Source organism: Cheilinus undulatus, linkage group 2, assembly GCF_018320785.1.
Source record: "Cheilinus undulatus linkage group 2, ASM1832078v1, whole genome shotgun sequence".
NCBI classification, from domain to species: domain Eukaryota; kingdom Metazoa; phylum Chordata; class Actinopteri; order Labriformes; family Labridae; genus Cheilinus; species Cheilinus undulatus.
In genome coordinates, this window is record NC_054866.1 from 34,673,754 (window position 1) to 34,693,463 (window position 19,710).

At 39.0% G+C, this 19,710-nt stretch overlaps 1 protein-coding gene across 1 annotated transcript in view; it reads left to right on the plus strand.

Annotated features, from left to right (window-relative positions):
* The first annotated feature begins 2,794 nt into the window (after positions 1 to 2,794).
* Positions 2,795 to 19,710, plus strand: part of zgc:77784 (uncharacterized protein LOC402947 homolog) — a 102,630-nt gene continuing 85,714 nt past the window's right edge. The window contains exon 1 of the mRNA XM_041811676.1: positions 2,795 to 3,359. Coding sequence (XP_041667610.1) covers positions 3,305 to 3,359 — 55 coding nt within the window. The 5' untranslated portion in view covers positions 2,795 to 3,304. The remainder of the gene's footprint in view (positions 3,360 to 19,710) is intronic.

Below are 19,710 nucleotides of genomic sequence, written 5' to 3' on the forward strand. Positions count from 1 at the left end.
TTCCTTTTAGCTCTCATGGAGATGTCTTTAATATTTTTAGTCTGATTTTTTCCAGCCAAAAACTCCTCACAGGAGCTTTAAATTAGACATGGCACCTATTTATGTCATGGGTTCAAACATAACATGTTTTCAAATTCAGATAAAGGAAACTTTTTTTTTTTAAACACAAAATAAATTTGTAACCCCTCAACTTAGTCCAGAGGACAACTCTACTACCAAACTTAAACTGTGTTTTTAAAACTCCTGTGAGGAGTTCTCAGTTGGGTATAAAGCAGACTTGAATTAATACTGATGCTTTCCGATGCTGTAGTGATTTTTTTTATGCTTATAACTGCTGGCAGGAGGCTGCTGAGAGATGAATCGAGCACACTGCTGACACAGACTTTGTTTACAGTTTTCAGGGCAAGATTCACAGTGAGTGATAAGTTTGACTGCTTCAAGAGAGTGGGATGAAATTTTTATAAGTACACACATATGGCTTTTTCCACCAGAAATGTTTAAATTAAAACAAATCAAAAGTTCCTTAACGGAGTTGAAGGATTTGTGTCCGTTAATGCTTCCTCTTTGGCTGGCAGCTCTCATGACCTCAGTGCTTCTCACTAGTGCTTGGTTTAGATCATGAAAGTTAACTGACTTAGCTTTTAAAATGACAATCAATGTCTGGACCTCACGGACATCGCCGCCTCCCTCCGTAAAAAAGACTTTATCGTAGAATTTCACTTGTGATTCTGTTATAGTGACTGGTAGGCTAAACCTCATGTAGAGAGGTGGAAGGGCTTGCTAACTACTCTGTAAAAGTTTAAACGACAGTATCTGCCTCTGACACACTTTCCTCTGATGACTGCAGTGTTTAATCTCTTCTGTCTGTTCAATCCTCAGCAGAAGGTTTATGACGCTGTCTTTTGAGCTCATCAAAAATTGAATGTGCAGCTACGTAGGTAATGTAGCTGAAGAATGTACACCTTTTAAGTTATAGCTGCATAGCTAATGTGACTAAAGCTAAAGAGGCTATGTAAGTTATATTAGCTTATGCTACATTTGCTAATGCTGATGTAACCGCTATTGCTGGACAGAGTACATTTTTTTAAGTTGATCAATAAAGATTTAGTTTATAAAACTAATTCATGATAGTTATTGAATAGGGAGTGCACTGCTTTGGATTTTTTACTACGGAAATGGTTTAACTTTATTATTTAAGAATGAAGTTTACAATTATAAACAACTTTAATTTCCTTTTACTGTACTCAAAGTATTATTTATGTTTACATGTGTAATATTTAAGTTACTATTATGTCTTCTTTCCACTGTTGTGAACATTAGTTCCTGCCTGTTGTAGTTTCAGGAGGGACAGTAATGGCTGTGACAGAGTGAGTGACTTATGTAGCTTTTAGCTCTTTTGGGAGAAATACCACACTGTACTTTCTTGCTGTTTAGGTGATTACTGGAGTGAAATAAAGACCACTGTTGAAGTAAAACTGTAGCTCCCTTATCACCTATCCTCAGAAGGCCAAGAAAAGAGGGTTACACTAGCTAAGTTAAGCTGGCATTGCTAAAGCTAACATAGCTAAATTGGCTAGCTAAAACAAGGAACCATTTGTGTAACTACTTCTAAAACAGGTTTATGCATATTTAATCCTGGATTAGACCTTTTTGTCTGTTTTAATTAGGCTTATGAAATGAATGTAACTGCTAGCCTTTGTTTATGATTAAAGTTGAATTAAAAAAAAAAAAACTTTTATCATAGGAGGTACAGACAGAGGCGGCATCTCACAATGGGCTCTATGCACGAACTGCTTCCGCATTTGGCATTAGACCACGCCCACACTTCCGGTCGGGAGAAGAGAATGGGGTATGATGGCAAAATTGTTGCGGTTTACTCACTGTTTGCATGAGTTACCTGAGCTGACTGTCAATGACGAGTTAAATTTAGCTGAAGATGTACATTGCAGCACGCAGCAACGATGTCCAGAAGTGCTTTTGACCTGTTTTTGAAACATCATTTTAGCATGTTTGGATGCCAAGCGATGATGGTAAACACAAACAACAATCGAAACAAACAAACAAGAAAACAAAACAACTAAACGGACAAATTAAGGCAGTATAAGAAGGTTTAGATTCCGTTTTGGCCTAGCACGTTCGGCGGACGTTGAGAACCGGTCTTATTTTCCACCGGAAATACGCCACCCCCTGCCGTGCATAGAGCCCATAGTGGTCTGCAGCCATAACCCTCATCATATCAGAAGGTTCTTAATTTTGATTGGTTGGAAAGGGAGAAGTGAAAATGAATAGTAAAGCTGAGTTGGCAACGTTTTTTTATTTTAAATGTGAGAGCAGTGTGAGCACAGCAACAAAAAGTAGTGCTGAAATGCTAAACTACGGATAAAAATATTTAACAGGAATTTCAATAAAAAGTGGACAAAGCCCCCCTAAGAATTATAAAGACTCTCCGAATAAAGTATGAGTTTAATTCATCTGAAATGTTTAGTTAAAAGCCAGTCTCCAAACCCCACATCCATAAAAATGCAGTCCACACCACAAAACCTTAACCAAAGTTAACTTTAACATTTATAACCTGAACAAAGAAACAACTTAAAACGTGACTTCCTTTGTTTTTTTTTTTGTACCATGGTCTAATGGGACTTGATCCGTCCTACCGTCAGCTATATGTAGCTGAAGAGCTTAAGCCTGGGAGCACATGCATACACATGAGGAGGCAGATGTCGTGCCTGTCTCTTTAAAACACTGTCTCCTGGAGGTTGGCGAGGATTTGGTGCGGATAGCAGGGAGTGCGGAGCTCAGCTCGGCATGTGCACGGCTTCATCTCCGCTCCAACAGACGCTGCAACCTGCAACTACCCGAACCAGCGCCGTAGACCCAGAAAGAGAGGAACTGTTTTACTTATGACCGGGATAAATATAGTTAAACCTCTTCTTTTTGTTTTCAGTAGCAGTAGGAGATCTTAGAAAGAAGTGGCTGCGTGTGTGAGTGTGTTCAGTGCGTAACCGTGAGCATGCGGGGATGAAGAAGTGCTGCCACTGAGTTTTGTTATTAGGTTTCTCCGGGGCGGTGCTGCTGCTGAAGATCATCCTGCTGCTGCCATGGGTCTCTGGGAGTGACATCGAAGTTTTCCTGGGATGATTTTACGCGCTTGAAATATTCCAGCTGAGGCTCGAACTCTGTTCCCCGTCAGATATACATGTTTTCAGTCAAATCTGCGCGTTTCAAGGACCGGATGAGGTCTGATTTTCATTTATAATTTGAGTGGAAAAGTCAAGAAGGCTGCTGACTCAAGGAGAGGGTGGAGATGAACTTGGGAAATTTACTACTTGTGTCGGTCTCATTCATCACCATCACATCAGGTAACACATTTTTCAGTCAAGCATGTATGTCTTTTAAAGGTAACACTTCTCTTTTACCCACTGATCCTCTTCTCCTGCTTGATTTCTAACATGTTTCTCAGTCAGTTCTGTAGTCTGAACGCATCATCCCTCAAGCATGAATTGTGTGGAGAAATATCCCCCACATTGATTTGTAATGTTTGATATCACTGGTGAGAGGGCACATTTCGTCTCAGTGTCCCCCTGAGTCCCGGGGTGGTCACGCAGGGGGCCATTACGCAGCAGGAGGGGTCAGAGGAGGCTCCACACTGAGGCTGAAGTGAAACCATTTAACTCTCACTTTTAGCACATGAACTCTCACTGACAGTGCAACCTTCATCCCTGCCCCCAAAAGGGGGTTTGGGGTGCATATATATGATTAAAAAATGGCATTTTAAGCTCATTTTGATTACTGTTTAGGAAGGGATTATGTTTTTTTTTAACCATTGCTCTTATAACAGCTTAATATTCCAAGCTTTAATCCAAAACTAAAGCATGGCAGTACTCAGAAAAAAACAATTCATTTGAGAGCAGATTTGCTATTCATTTTTTGTCATGCTAATTGATATGGCTCTTAACACACAAAGACAGATGATTGTGTATTAAATGCCTTAATGGTGTGTGGCAGTGTAGTCTTTTTAGTTGATTAAACTGAATTTAGCTCAGTGGTTCTTACATAAAGTTAAGCAGTTAAATCCAAACTGATGCAACAAGCTTTGACCAGGAGTAATACAGCATTTTAGGCACTAATACTTGAGTTTCGAGAATCTGAAAATTGATCAATTGATCATGAATTAGCCACACAAAAGCATACTGCAGCACCACATGCCTCATTGGATGCTTTAATGGTATCACTGTCAAGTTTTAGACTACCAGTAGAGCAATATAGCCTTCACTTCATACGCTGTTATGTTTCTGTTATCCATTACTAGCTTACATTTTCAGCCATCTAAGGGCAGTCAGAAACACAGCACACAACGAGCATCATCGCTATGTTTCCTGACAACTAGCATTAGTCTTTTCTGAAAAAGTTTGGCCATTTTTCAAAATATTCTTGGTCTGGCTTGAGCTGTCCACTGCCCTCATAATTAACAGTAGTATTGTAACATTTATCTGCAAGCATCCAGAGAATGAGCAGATTTATGAACAAAATGGACAGAGAGTATAGACAGAAGGCTCGGCCTATATCCACATGCCTATGGAATGTAGAGTGTAAATTGAGCGTATGGTTCAGGCAGGTTACAGAGTCAAGCGCTACCATATATTTAAGATCAGCTGATCTCATGCAAGCCTTCATGCATGCTACTGGCTAATTGCACTCTTGCAGCCACTTTTTTGCAACCCTCCTCCACCCCAGCTTCTCCTTTTTGTTTTTGCTTCTGACTTAATCAGTGTCCTTCTGATGTCAGTGATGCTTGCTCTGTTTTTTTTTTTTTTCTGCCTCAGGCTTTCCTTATTCTCTCAGGAAAGGCAGGAACGTGTGCTGCTCCTGCCTAATCACTTCCACCTAGGCTCATGGAGGGGTAAAGGGATCCCAGAACAGCCACACCGCCACATAGAAATAATGGCAAAAGTGCTAACTAATTTCTACAAATATAGAAAGTGGTCCTGACTGAAATGAGCCATTTCTTAACACTCAGGAGATACATGAGCTACATCAGTGTTCATTCTCTTGTCATATTTGTGTTCATTTGTAGAAACGAGGAACCTTTGGTTATTGTTGAATTTGTGCATCCTGTTGTGGTTACTTTTGTAGCATTCCTATTTTGTCCTGTTTAGGTGTTGGTAAAGTCATCAGAAAAATCTTAAATTGCCTTCTTTTGAAAGTGAAATATAACACAGAGAAATAATATTTTCCATTGAAAATATTTAGAAAGGCTGTTTTGACTGAGTGCAGTTATTACTCTTGTCTGAGATCTATCTTGTAGCAGCAGATGCAGGAATTAAGACTGACCATATAAGAAAAGTCAATCTTATGGCTGACACTCTGGTTTTATTTTGATGGTTTCCAAAGAAATATCAAAATTACTTTCAGTCTGTTTCATGAACAGCTAGAAATCCTTACAGTAGCTTTAACTTCTCGCTCCAATTGAGTTGTCCACCTGAAAAATCCTGAGTGGATTTTCAAGTTGTCTTGTATTTGTTCAGTGTTCAAGTTTTATTATGTAAAAAATAGATTACTTTGTCTTCTCTGATCTCTTGTTCTTTTCAATATTTTCCATATTTTTGTTGTTTCTACTGTGGATGAGTACCTCAGTAAACAAAAAACTTTGATGGTTATTGTACCCCCACTTATAAAAGTATGTAGAATGGCATGAAACATTAGTTAAGGGCCATAAAAACATGTCTCAAAAAGGTTACTTAACCCCTATATATGTTACTCAATATACTTTGTATGTTTGTGAAAAAGTTAATAATATAAGCTAGTATTTCCATAGCTTATATATAAAAGAAGTTAATAAGAGTCAATGTATGTTATATATCAGATATAATTTAACATGAGCTGTTATGTGTTTTATAAATGTGTAAAGCTAAAAGGGCTGATACTGTGCTTATAAAAAGTGTTCACCCCCTTTGATGTTTTACTTTTGTAATGATTTTATAAATCAATCATGGTCAACATCATTTGGCTGTTTTGACACAAAACCTCTTTAACATCAAAGTGAAAACAGATTTCTACAAAGTAATGTCAATTAGATAAAAATATGTAATGTTAAATAAGTGGCTGCATAATTATTCGTGCTGTTTAAGTCAGTATTTAGTAGATGCATCTTTGGCTGCAATCACAGCCCCGAGTCTATGTGATGGGTTTTAGCCAGGCTCGCACATCTGGACACTCAAATTTTACTCCATTCTTCTTTGCGAAACTGCTCAAGCTCTGTCAGGCTGCACTGGGATCAGTACTTAACAGCCCTTTTCAAGTCCAGCCACAAATTCTATATTGGACTCGGCCACTCCAGAAAATTCACCATGTTGTCTTTAAATAATTTCTGTGTAGCCTTCACTGCCATTGTTCTGCTGGATATGTTATATGAATATTATGGAAATAAATGAATATGAGCCGATACATTACACAAATATACCTGAAATAAATTGACTGTTACACATTCTGTATCTGACATAAGTTGATATGAGCTGCTATATGCATTATAGGATATCTGAAAAAGTTTCTATGAGCCAGTGCTATACTGAAAGACATTAATATGAGCAGATTTTTCCATCAAGCTCTATTTCTCATCATCATTATTAGAAAAATTGTACTATTAATCCAGCACACTGTGGCCACTTGTGATATATCCTTCCTTTAACTCTGTCTCATAATTACAAACTGGTGCCACCTCTTAACATTAAAAGGCACTTTTCAACACCCACACCATCTGCCTTCTTCTATTAATCTGGTCTAAGTATTTTCTCATATTCCCACCTCTATTAAACTGTGGCATCCCGTAGGGTGATGAGTATTTTCATAAAAACGCTTAGGAGAAGAGGATTCAAGCAGGCTTCATGAGCTCTGTGGGGCTTGTGTTTAGACAAATATCTCACTAGTGGAATTAATTCTGTTGTTTTTGAAGACTAATTAAAATATGCGAGCGTTAGGCGTATAGCACCATATGTTTTGTTTATGTTGAGTCCAGCTGATAAGTTGGCATTAAAATGTCTGATTGCTAAAACAACTAGTGTGTCCTTCACAAATTGCATTCAATTTCACACAGCAGCTCTTAATCCCACACGCACACATTCACACAAACAAAATCTCAATTAAGACGGCATCAGTGTAGACCCTAATACATCTCATTGAATCTTAGTTATCTTGAGCTGCATTCAGACCCGGCTCAGTGTGGAACTAATCGATGCTAAACAAGCGTTAGCCACTGATTTGTGTCCACTCTGTCCCCCTGCTCATTACTCGGTGACAAACACGGCTGAAGGCTGACTAAAGCCTTTCACAGTGCCTCTTGATGAAGCATCCATGGGTGATGAAACCTCTGCAGAAGCTGGTTAGTCCTGTAATGTGCTACAGGCTTGAGTCATGTCGCCGGATGTTGATGATGCCCCACTTCTGGTACAGTCAGAGATGACATCATTCAGAGATGAGATTACGGGCAGGTCGGCCAACAAAGGCTCAAAAAGCCCAGACTGTTGCCAGAAGACATTAAAACCTTACCTCCTAGCTTTGAAATGTAGTTTGTGTGGCACGCTATCGCCCTCCCGCAGAGATTACTTGGCAATGTCACAAGAACTCCTTGAATGTTTTTGGCCTTTTCAAGTATGTAAATGAATTGAAATTGAAAAAGACACAAGTAAATCTCAGCAGACAGCCACCAGCCCCTCAGACAAGCTGCCAGCCAGCTGCTTCTGTCTCAATTTAACTCGCACGGAAAGTTAGACTCGGAGCATTCTGCCTAACAGGTAGATAGTTGTGTTTTTCAGCTGATATCAAGCTGTGAGCTGAGACAGGTCCAGCTTTTTGTATGCTTTATTTTGCTCCGAGCTCAGCTGTCGCTAAAAGGCAACAAAATCTGGAGCCAGACAGAGACATTCGCTCCGAGGCTTTGATGTTTTCACACATTAGCGTGACAGCAGTACACTTGTGCCCTTGGGGAGGATGCGAGGTTAATATTTAGACATACTAATTAATGGAAGCGCCCCTCGTTATGCAATGAAACGCCATATACGGCTCGGATCAACAGGGTTTTAAGACGTGATCTTGATCACCCCCTCAGCTGTTGGCCTGCTTACTCTGTGAGTTCAATGAGGCAGAAATGCAGGAGATGCCATGAGCACACATGTGGGCGTGTGTCTGAGTTTGCAATTAGCAACAATGCCATAGCATGTCTTTCAAAGCTGCGTGCAGCGCTAATAGGCTCTCATTTGACAGGGGTTGTTTGCTCTCTGTTGATTTTTTTTCTTTTGCTTCTTGAATAAATAAATACATTATTACAGATCAGATCCAATCTTGACAATTACCACAGCAAATCAGCCCTGAACACATGATAAGATTATAACAAATTAAGTCAGATTGCTGTAAAGAGAACAAAGAATCACGCACATCGTTATGCCTTGTACAGACTCAATTAGTCAAGTTTCAGTAGTGAAATGTGTTTGGAAAAACAGCATCATACTAAACTTCCCTCTAGCACTACTTACTGATGTGTATGTGAATAAGTCAAAACTGAATAATAACATGAAGTATGTTTATTAAGTGAAATGGATAGCTTATGAACTGATGGAGAACTGTCTTTTTAATCTTCAGTTCTCAGCAACCAAAAATGAATCTCAGCAAAAAAAAAATTAAGCTATCTTTCAACATAGTTGTGTTGCTGTTATCCAGTAGCTTCAGTTTCTTTTAGATGAAAAACTTTCACAAAACACTGGTTTTTGTAAACTGACACACCAGTTAGACTGTCTTATTTATTCATAGCATGGATATATTTCATATTCATCTGGGAAACCTCACACACAAAGCGCTTGGGATAGGTAGGACTCCCCAGAAAATTCTCAAAGTGACTGGAATAGCATTCTGTCACATTCATGATGGACCAATCAGAGCAACAAAGCAAAATGAGGTAGTAGATATGATGTGCTAAGCTAAGCTATACATGCTAGGGCTGCTGTAGTGTTGGAGCGGCGGAGCTTTGTAGTTGCTAATATTCATACCTAAGCATATCGAGAGTAAGAAAAAACATCTCTGCTAAGAGAAGCTTTCAGTATGGCAACCTTGTTTCAATAAAGGAATGTGGTTGAGTTCTAATCAAAATGATGCCTTTCTACAGCTACATCCAAGCTAATCGGTAACCTGGTGGCAGCCAGTGTATACACCAGCTTACAGTAAAACTCAACCCCCTTATCTGTTTAGATATCGCAAAGGCTAAGAGTTACACAAACAGTACTATGCAGAACTTTTAGGCATGTTTGGGCCAAACATTGAGGCTGAAGTAAGGTGTGGATGTGTCAAGTAAGTCTACCTGAGGACATTATCATGTGATAAGGAGGACTGACACAACCCTAGTCATGCTCTGGATGTCCTAGCATATTACCAGGGGCATAGGAAAATAATCTGTTGGGAAAAAAAATTTAAATCCACACATTTATAGTGGAGTAAGCAAGGGTGGATGTGGTGAGTAAGCACAGCCTAGGCAGGTAGTAGGGTTGCCACGATCCCTGATTGTGCAGTGGATCTCCTAAGGGCCTGAAAACTGCTGGTGATCTTCAGGCGTATTACCAGGGGTGAAAAGGCTTAAACAACAGATTTTCCATCAAGCATGGCCTTGGATGTAGGGCATCTATCACCACATATCACATGTCACGTTTGACTCTGTGAAAGTTTTGCTTGCATTTTGCGCTGAGGCGAGGCTTCTGTCTAGCCACTCTGCCATCAGTGCCATTGGTGGAGGGCTGCAGTGACGGTCATCCTTCTGGGACTTTGACCCATCTTCACACAGGATCTCTGGAGTTCAGTCAGAGTGACCATCAGGTTTTCGGTCACCTCTCTTACACAGGCCCTTCTCCCCTGATCCCTCAGGTTGGCTGGGTGCTCAGCTCTTGGAAGAGTTGTGATTGTGCAAAACTTCTTCCATTTGAGAATGATGGAGGACAGTGTGCTCTTGGAAACCTTCAGTGCAGCAAAACTTTTTTTGTAGTCTTCCCCAGATCTGTGCCTTGCAACAATCCTGTCTCTGAGCTCTGCAGGCAGTTCTGCATGGCTTGTTTTTCCTCTGATTTGCATTGTTAGCTATGGCCTTTTGTAGAGAGCTGTGTGCCTTTCTATATCATTTCTGATCAATTTAATTTACCACAGGTGGACTCCAGTGCACAGTCATGTTGGAACAAGAATACGCCATCCCCAAACTGTTCCCACAAAGTTGGGAGCATGGAATTGTCCAAAATCTCTTGGTATGCTGAAGCATTCAGAGTTCCTTTCACTGGAACTAAGGGGCCAAGCCCAGCTCCTGAAAAACAACCACACACCATAATCCCCTCTCCACCAAACTTTACACTTGGCACAATGCAGTCAGAAAAATACTGTTCTCCAGGCAACTGCCAACCCAGACTCGTCCATCAGATTGCCAGATGGAAATGCGTGATTCAACACTCCAGAGAATGCGTCTCCACTGCTCTAGAGTTGAGCTAATCTGAAGGTCACATGAAGTTTCGAGGTCTGTAGTGATTGACTCTGCAGAAAGTTGGCGACCTCTGCGCACTATGCACCTCAGCATCTGCTGACCCCGCTCTGTCATTTTATGTGGCCTATCACTTCGTGGCTGAGTTGCTGTCGGTCCCAAATGCTTCCACTTTGTTATAATACCACTGACAGTTGACTGGAATATTTAGGAGCATAGGGTCATAATAATGAAACAATCAAAATTATGAAATAATAATACAGCTTTTTTTTTCTTTTTTGATTGTGGGAATGGGCTTTCATTGACTCAAGAAAATATTTCCTACAGTTTTTAACTTATTTTTTGTATCAGCAGCAGTACCAGGCCCCAGTCTAGAGCTCAGTGTGATTGTTGCTGTCAGTAACACAAAAGGCCCAGGCTAGCTGATATTCTATAGTGTGAACAAATACACATAGTTAAACTGTTCACAGAATGTCTCTACCTGAATGCTAAAAGTAAACTTTAATGCTTTTAAAAAATATTAATAACCTAATTGAACATTAAACCCTTTAACGCCTGTTGTCACGCATTTGGTACATACTTTTATGATACCTCTATCTAATCAATATGCTCAATAAATTACTCAAAAAAACAAACGAATACAATCTGATAAATGATAAAAATGCCCTCAAGTGGATCTTCAGTTACCAAAAACACCTAATGAATGAAATGAGATACTAAAAATATAGTTGTTAAATTTTAAGGAAATTTGGATTTTTAAAAATTTTAGTAGAAAGTTCAATGAACATTTCAGTTCCAAAAAATTCGAATTTTCTGGCTATTATTTGTGTTTTCAGGCATTAAGGAGTTAATATAATCAAATACTTAATCTGCAATTGACAACTTAAGTGAAAGGTCGAACAGAAGTGGGCTGGTCTGAGTCTTGAAACTCCAGGGCTGAAATCAGTCCCACTCCAGCCCTGGAGTCCTTCTTTACACAGTGTTGCTTCTAAGTACTCCTGAATCTATTAAGGTTAAGGTACAACAGCATACTAAAGCATATTAACAGGAAAAATTAATTTGTAAAAACTAAAACCATAAATGTTAAATGCCTTCATAAGATCCCAAAGAGAAAGTGAGTTACGGTGTAGATCTAAAAGACAGAGTCTCACCTGAGAGAACATAATGAATCAAATCAATAGCACTGTTAAACAGACTGAAGTGTTTCATTAGGCAAATAAAGAGAAAACCTCAGCTTCAATATCACTATGTGTGTTTAACAAGTCAAGGTGTTAAATGAAACTGTTTCTCAGTGAAAAGGCAGTTCTGCCTCTCGCTCTGACACATTCATTGGTATACAGTATAGCCTTAAGAGTGTACTACAGAGTGATAACCTTGCATGAGTCTGGCACTCTCTCATTCACAAAGCCCCCCCTCCTCCGTATTGGACGACAGCTCAAGGTTGACTGCCATTTGCTCTTATGGATTAGCTCTGCTCTCTTCTGAAGGTCTTCAAAGTTAAGATGTGTTTAAAAGAGTTTTATTGATCTGTCAGTTGTGATGTGGCGTCGGCACAAAGACGACATGTTTCGTAACTAGCGTGGGTTTAACAATGTGTTGTGGCTTTCAATTGTAGCCTCTTGGATCAATGAGCGCAGTGAATTGGTAATTTTTACCCCTGTTTGCTTCAAAATGCCTCTGATCTCCGGTTGTTTTTTTTTCTTTTAAAGTCATTCAGATTTATTTGTTTTCCACAAAGTAATGCTTTCATGTTTTATTTGCTGCTGAGGAATGACTGTGAGATCTGACTGCAATCTCTTTCCTCAGCAGCACTGAATATGCAGTAAACAATATTCTTCTATTTTATTTGCATCAAAAATAAAGATCAGAGCTGTGACTTTAAAGAATATGCCTGAATGAATTGAAGCTGCAGATTTTGAAGCTTTTTCTTGTGTTTCTGATTTTTTAAAACTGCTGCGGGAGGGAGCAATGTCCTTTCTGTCTTGTTTATCCCTTGTAAATTTAAAAGTGATTTCACACCAGAATGCCCCGGATTAGTGTTTTTTCACACAAATTACGTCACACTTTAAATCCCCGCATGCACTCGGGTATCTCTGAGCACCTACTGCCGGCTCTAATGGGCCATGTTTATGATCCCATCCCCATTATCGCCCGTGACGTTTATTTTTCCGTGTCACAGGTGTGGCTGACAGAGTCTCTTTTCACTGAAAGGTGCTTTCAACCACTACACAACAATCTTCCTGTCATGGAGGCAACATTACTATGAAAATGTCCTTTCTCAGGAAGAAAATGTGCTGCTGTCGTCTTCAAGGTGGTGAAGACTGCCTGGAAAAATGAAGCTCAATAGGAGGGAGACACTTTGAAAGAGCAACTAAACCCCAAGGCCATTTTCAGCCGAAAGCCTTTGTATATACATATTTATTGATGAGATAGAGTCTGAACATCAACATTTAAGTACAACAAACTTAAACACTACATTAACCCTCTGAGCCCTAAGCTATGTTTAACCATTTTGTCTCACCTGGACTTATCGTCTGAAAAAGCTTGTAAATCATCAACCCTGTGGTGCATTGTCAAACTCTTAACATTTTCTCTGGACAACCTGGGCTTAAACAATGGGGACTGTGAAGACAACAGAAAAAAACTAAACAGAAGTTAAAACTCAAAATTTTTTATGTGTGACACAATAATGACTTTTTTTCCACAAAATTGTTCTCCCATCTCTTGGGGACCAAAACATTAATGAAATAAACATCACAGCCCATGTGACATCTGTTTTGGGAAATCAGTATGGTGGCTAATGATAAGCCAGTGGAAGAAACAATCTAAAATGGATTTAAAAATGGATAAAACGGTATTCAATATTAGAGTTACTGGTGTGGATTTAAACTCTAAAGACCCCAGAAAATCACCTAAGTTCCAGGCTCTCTTCAAAAACTCCTGTAAGGGCTGGGAAGGCATGGTTAGCATCATTAGAACAGCAAAACCGAGGGCTTCCAGAGGGAAAAATTAAGTGGCTATGAATTTATGGTTCAAAAGTTATTTAACCTTTGATGACCCATCTCTCCTCTTGTTGTATATAATAACGCCTGCCTCAGAGGATTAAGAAGAATGCATAGCAACTGCCCTCTACCAGCTGAAACCAGACCATTGCAATTAATATTTTCTGTTGGTTGATCTGATGGCAGCTAGGCTTGTGCTCAAAAAATTGATCTGGCAGTAGATTGTCACATGCACCTTACTGATATGCGTATCAATAGAGATTTCACAGAATCAGTATGGCCATAGATGCAGTTTGAGAATACACATCCTCTATGGTGCAGTCTACAAAAAGGCCAGTAGATGGCACAAGTAATAAAACTTCACCAAAATAAGTCAAAAGTACACTCTGCTAACATGGATCATAGCTTCTCTGCTTGTTGGCTAAAGAAAGATACTGGATTATTTTTGGGTTTCTTCAAACACCAGAAAGTCAGGAGTTTAGCTGGAGTCATTCCAGCTGTAAGAAGGTAAAACACTGCAGTAACTCCAAACCTCATTGACACACAACACCAGACAAGTTGGTAGTTAGCAGCAACAGCCAGGCTCACAGGGCTAGTGTCATTTCAACCAGCACTGAATGACGCTGTAAACTCAAAATTTCCCTCAACTTTCCCTCAACCTCTGCCTATGATCAGGAGGTCATAAGCAGAACTTTGTGATTTATTTGTAAGACATGAACCAAACAGTGGCACTGATATCAAAGGCTTATAGCAGCTGCTTCAGGCAGTGCAACACTGTTTAATCCCCACTTGTCTGTTCATCACAGACACTGCGGTGCTGTTTTATGCAGAGGTAAAGCAAAAAGTCATTTTTACAAATGCAAGTGGGCTTGTAATAAAGTGAAACCAAAATATAATATGAAAAATATGAAAAGCAAGACAGACAACAGAGAGGGCCATTTTAAGTTTAGGATGTTAAATATGCTGTATTTTTACTGTTGACTAAGAATTGACTGTTCTTATTCACTTAGATGTCTGAGGATCTGAATTTAAGTGTTTTGAAGTGTAAGAACCGTTAAAACAAAACCTCTTCTGTTATACTCTAAAATAAAGACAAGCTACTGTAAAAATTCAGTGTAGGACATGTTTGTAACGACATGTTTAGTACCCCAAATCAATGTGTATCTTGATACGTATTGTATCAGGAAGCTGTGGGAAATACATAGCCCTAGTGACAGGGTTTGTGATACTATGTTTTCATCACCACAGAGCCCAACAGAGTTCCTGCTCACATTTTTCACAACTGTAGCTGAAATTTGTGATTAACAGCATGCTGCGTCAATCAAAGATATGGCTGAAGGAACAGAGATTTAAACCTGATACCTTGAAGACCTGTTCAAAACTTGAAAATCAATAAAGTTTTAGCTTTCTGATACTATCAAAAACCTTTTACCATTTCCATAACCTTCTATGTACTCTTGTTTCGTCTGCCCATCAAACAACAGAAAGTATGGATAAAAAAAAAATTTAATAAAGGTGGTATCATCAAACTTGTGTCTTTCACAGGATTATAAACTATAGTTTCATGCACAGGTAGCTTTTGGTGAGTCTGACATTATGGCCAATAAAATCAGCAACAGCAGCTTAGACTGTGTTGTTATGTGGCTGATAGGAGCAGGACAAAGGAGTGAGTTGGGTATCTCATCCACTATGTTTTCCATGATGCTCCAAAGGCGTGTTGAAATTCCAGGGTAGATACACTTCAGCTGAAACGCAGTGCTTTTGTTACTCTTTAACCTGTTGTAACAATAATAAGCATCCATTAAGCTTCAATAAAACCCTCATCTTTCACACTGTTGAAAAGAAGCGTTTCTGATATAATTTCTCTCTCAGTTCAGCATTGTCTCAAAAGATGGAGGCGTTAAGGATCCCTTTTGATGTTCTCTTGTCTCTTTTAAATAATGTACACACCAAAGATGAGCAATTGTCATAGTAAAAGAGAATTTGTCACAGTAAAAAAAATAACTGAAAGCAACCAGGACTTTACAATATGTGCTGTCACAGCGAGTACAAGGACAGCTGTATTTCATAAACACTGACAAGGTTACAGCTCACAACAGAAAGCCTCAAATACAGCTGCCATCAATGTGTAAGGGATAAAAAGAAGCCATTGTTATTAGTAAATGCTGTTGTATATTGCTGATTGTTTGGGGATTTGAATGATGAGATTGCTCCAGAACATTGTCAGTATTCCCAGGGAGGTCTCTTTATATTGTTCTTAAAAGTTTGAAATGTTTAAAGCACACTGGTGCTTTAGAGCTTTATATGGTAAAGCAAACCAATGCAGTGCCAAAGAGAGAGCCAACACATTAAACGGCTTTAAGAAAAAAATATTTAAAACTTGATTGTTTATTTAGTTTATCTGTGTTTATTCAGCAAATCAAATAAATTGCAGCCACTCTAATTAAAACAACCACATCTATTATTGAAATTATAAGCTTGTAAAGTTAAAAGCCCCTCAGAGGAATGAGTGCTCCTCTTACATTAAAGCCAACATTAAAGCCATGGTATCTTTTTTCATGTTATCTTTGATGCACACATGGTTTTAGTCACTTCAAAGCCCTGAGCACAGAGCAATATGAGGCACTCCCCTATGCTAATAGCAATCATTTAAAGTGAAGAAAATATTTGTATTTTCTAGTAAAAAGCCATGACTTACAGGACATTACCACATCATTCCACAAGATGTTGAGGTGTTTCTGTGGGAATTTATACCCATTCCTTCTGTAGAGCATTTATGAGGTCAAGCACTGATGTTGGTCCAGAAGGCCTGGCTTGCAATGTCCATTCCAGTTCATCCAAAAGGTGCTCAGTGGGGTTGAGGTCAGGGCTCTACGCTGGCCAGTCGAGTTCTTGGGCTTGCACTGAAGAACAGTCATGATGGAGTAGAAAAGAGCCTTTTCCAAACTGTTGCCACACAGTCAGAGGCATAACATTGCCAAAAAAGTCTTGATATGCTGAAGCATTAAGATTATCCTTCTCTGGGAGTAAGGGACCTACCTAGCCCAAACCCTGAAACACAGCCCCAAACCAAATTCTATGAAGCCGCACAGTTCTTGCGTTTACATTAGTGCCAGTGGAAGTCCAGAACCCTTCAGTTATGGAATCAGCAGAGTGTACCATGCGCTTTAGCAGTCGTTGGTCTTTCCCTTTGTGGCCAAGGTGCTGTTGTTCCTACATGCTTCCACCTTCTAACAGTATCACTTACATTTGACTGTGGAATATCCAGCAGGGATGACATTTCATGAACTGTCTTGTTGCAAAGGTGGCATCCTATCACAGTACCACATCATTTTGTATCACAAATGTTTGCAAATGCAGACTGCATGGCTAGATGCTTGATTTTATAGACCTGTGGCAATGGGTCTAATTTAAACATCTGAATTCAATTATCAGCGGGTGTGGCCAAACACTTTTGTTCATAAAGTGTATCTTGCAGCCCCTTGGCAGCTAATGGGCAAAGAAAAGCATTAAGCAGCTAAAGCACCAGATTCTACCCTCAGAAGTTGGTGAAGACCAAAAATGAGGCTGAAAGGCAGACAAATATTGGATAACTATGTGCCAGCATTACTATGTGCTGGTAGCACATAGTAATGCTGGCCACAAACTCATTTAGATGAATTTTATGAACTTCAGTAGAGTCATGGAACATGGATCTAAAACAAAACAGATATGGAATTTAATCAGCTTTTTTGAAAAGACATATCTTCCTTGTTAGTATAATCAGATATTCATATCATGAACTGAGGCTGATTAAATGCCAAAGCTCTATGTTTGAGCATGATCAAGGCAGTTTTATAACATGTTAAAATTCGAGTCTAGCAACAGACATCTTTTCATATCAGGTACTTTTGGAGTTTGAACCTGAGCCAGAAAGAGATGTCCTACATCATTCCCCTCCGCTTTAATAAGAGATGTAGTGTTTTTTTTTCCAAGGATACAAACCTCATTGAAATTCAGCATTCAGCTGCCACTGTAATCTTGAAAGAGGTCAACTCTCTGGCAGTATTTGTTTTGTAGTTAAATCCTGTTATGATGTTGATGTAAGAGTCCAGGGTTCACAGTGATGTAACTGTATTACATGAGTTTGGATTTGGAAGTTTGGGCTTTAAAAAAAGGCTCAGAACAGTGCCACTGTGAAATGTTTACTCCACAGTTTGATTTTGATGAAGTAATTTGATTGGACAAGAGGGGTATCATAAGCTCTATTGCATAGTCCAACAGCACTTGTATTGCTCTGTGTATTGCTACACTACAGTAACATTTATTAGTGCTGCAGTCTTTGCCTGTTAACAGACTGTTATTTCATGGTTTGCACAATTTTTGTGTAGACATGTAGACAGAGTTAAAGAAAAAAGTAGCGGTTTATGGTAACATGAAGATGCACCACAAAGTATCAGAACAAGTTGTGTTGGGTCAAAGCAAATCGATTTAAAGGAGACGTATGCAAAAATCACTTTTTCAAGCTTTTCTAACACAAATATGTGCCCCTGGCCTGTCCACAATCCCCTCAAGTAGCAGAAAAATCCATTCTTTCCACTCCTCTTTCCCCCCTCACCTTTCAGAAAATGTGTGCTGAAACAAGCCGTTCTCAGATTTTACACCTAGTGACCTCACAAGGGGCGTAAGCCGTCTCCCACTCGGAGGAAAGTTCCGCCCTCCTCCCCTGATCCTCTCAGCTACTCGCTGAGATGCTGGATAGCTCAGTGGGTTACCCTGCTGACTGTGGTCTGGTCGATTGATGGTTCGCATCCCAGTCAAGTCCTAAACTTCAGATAAAAGTATCTGTAACATCAGGAGTGCTGCATCCATTTCCTGAGGGGGGCGTTGTCAGGGGCGGAGTCAGATAGCTAATTACCATTTAAAGCCACAGACACAGAAACAGCTCGTTCTGAGAAGGGCTAAAACAGAGGGGTTTTTAGACATGCAAAAATCCAATACTGGAGTGTTTTTTCAGCAATAAACCCCAAAGGCATGTTTAGGGACCTCTGAGAACAATATAAACTTGTCTTAAAAGGGTAAAACATGTCACCTTTAACAAACATTAACTGATAGTTAGGGCTTTGAAATGATTCCATTTTAAAATGGCAGTTAATCACTGAATTATGAAAACTGCTTGCAAATAATCTGTTTTAACTTTACATTTGAAATGTGATTATTTTGCATTTCTTAACAAATCTTGTAATCTGTATTGACAATGTGGAACAGTTCTTGCCAGTCTTGTCTTGACTTTATGAATCAGATGAATGCATGCATGCATGATTTTGAAAAAAAGAATTATTAATCAAATTATGCTGCAGAGATAGCGTTGAATGCTTTCATACAGTGTTCAACACTGTTACACATTAATCCTTACACAGGAGTGCATGTACAAAATTACTCCCCTGAAGAAGTAGGGATTTTAGAGGACTTCCAGTTCAACTGGGTTTTTTTTTGTCCAGTTTAAGGAACCAAATTGAGGTTAACAATTAACCCTTCACAGTCAGAGATCACACTGGCGGAACATCATTGTGTGCTGTAAGTGTCCAATGATAACACGACTACAGAGCCACATTTTGTGTTGCATTCACTTTGTGTCAAAAGTGCTACTTTTTAGCTCTCTTTCAGTTTTTGTTTGATGTCAAATATGATCATTTGAATTTGATATAAAGTTTGTTTAGCACATGAGGTACAATGTTCCATACTGTGCAGGATTGGTGCCGTAATTTCTTCACAATTTTATCATTTTATGTTATTTCTTACTAAAGGAAAAAAAAAATCTTATATTTTTATTATCTGCTGATTATTAATTCTTGTGTTCATAATATAGATACTATACAGAGTAAGACAGTATAAAACAGAAACACACCTATGTATACAGGTGAAATTTTCTACCCTTAGCTTGATTTTGGCTCACGTCTTTGTACATTTAGTTTGCGCTGCTTGGGAATCCCTCACGGTCTGGGAATGCAAAACAGCCATATTACTACGGTGGCCTGGAAGTGCAACAATGAAAGGAAAAAGTCTGAAACACTTTACAAAGTTGAAACAAAGTGATATAAACAAAATATGTTTAACATTTAATTAAAAAATTTGCAATTTACAATCGATTTTTACAAAAGACAAATTTCCGTTGAAATGTGAATTTGTTTTATTTTGTGTGTTTTTAACTGTAAACTTGTTTTTTTTTTT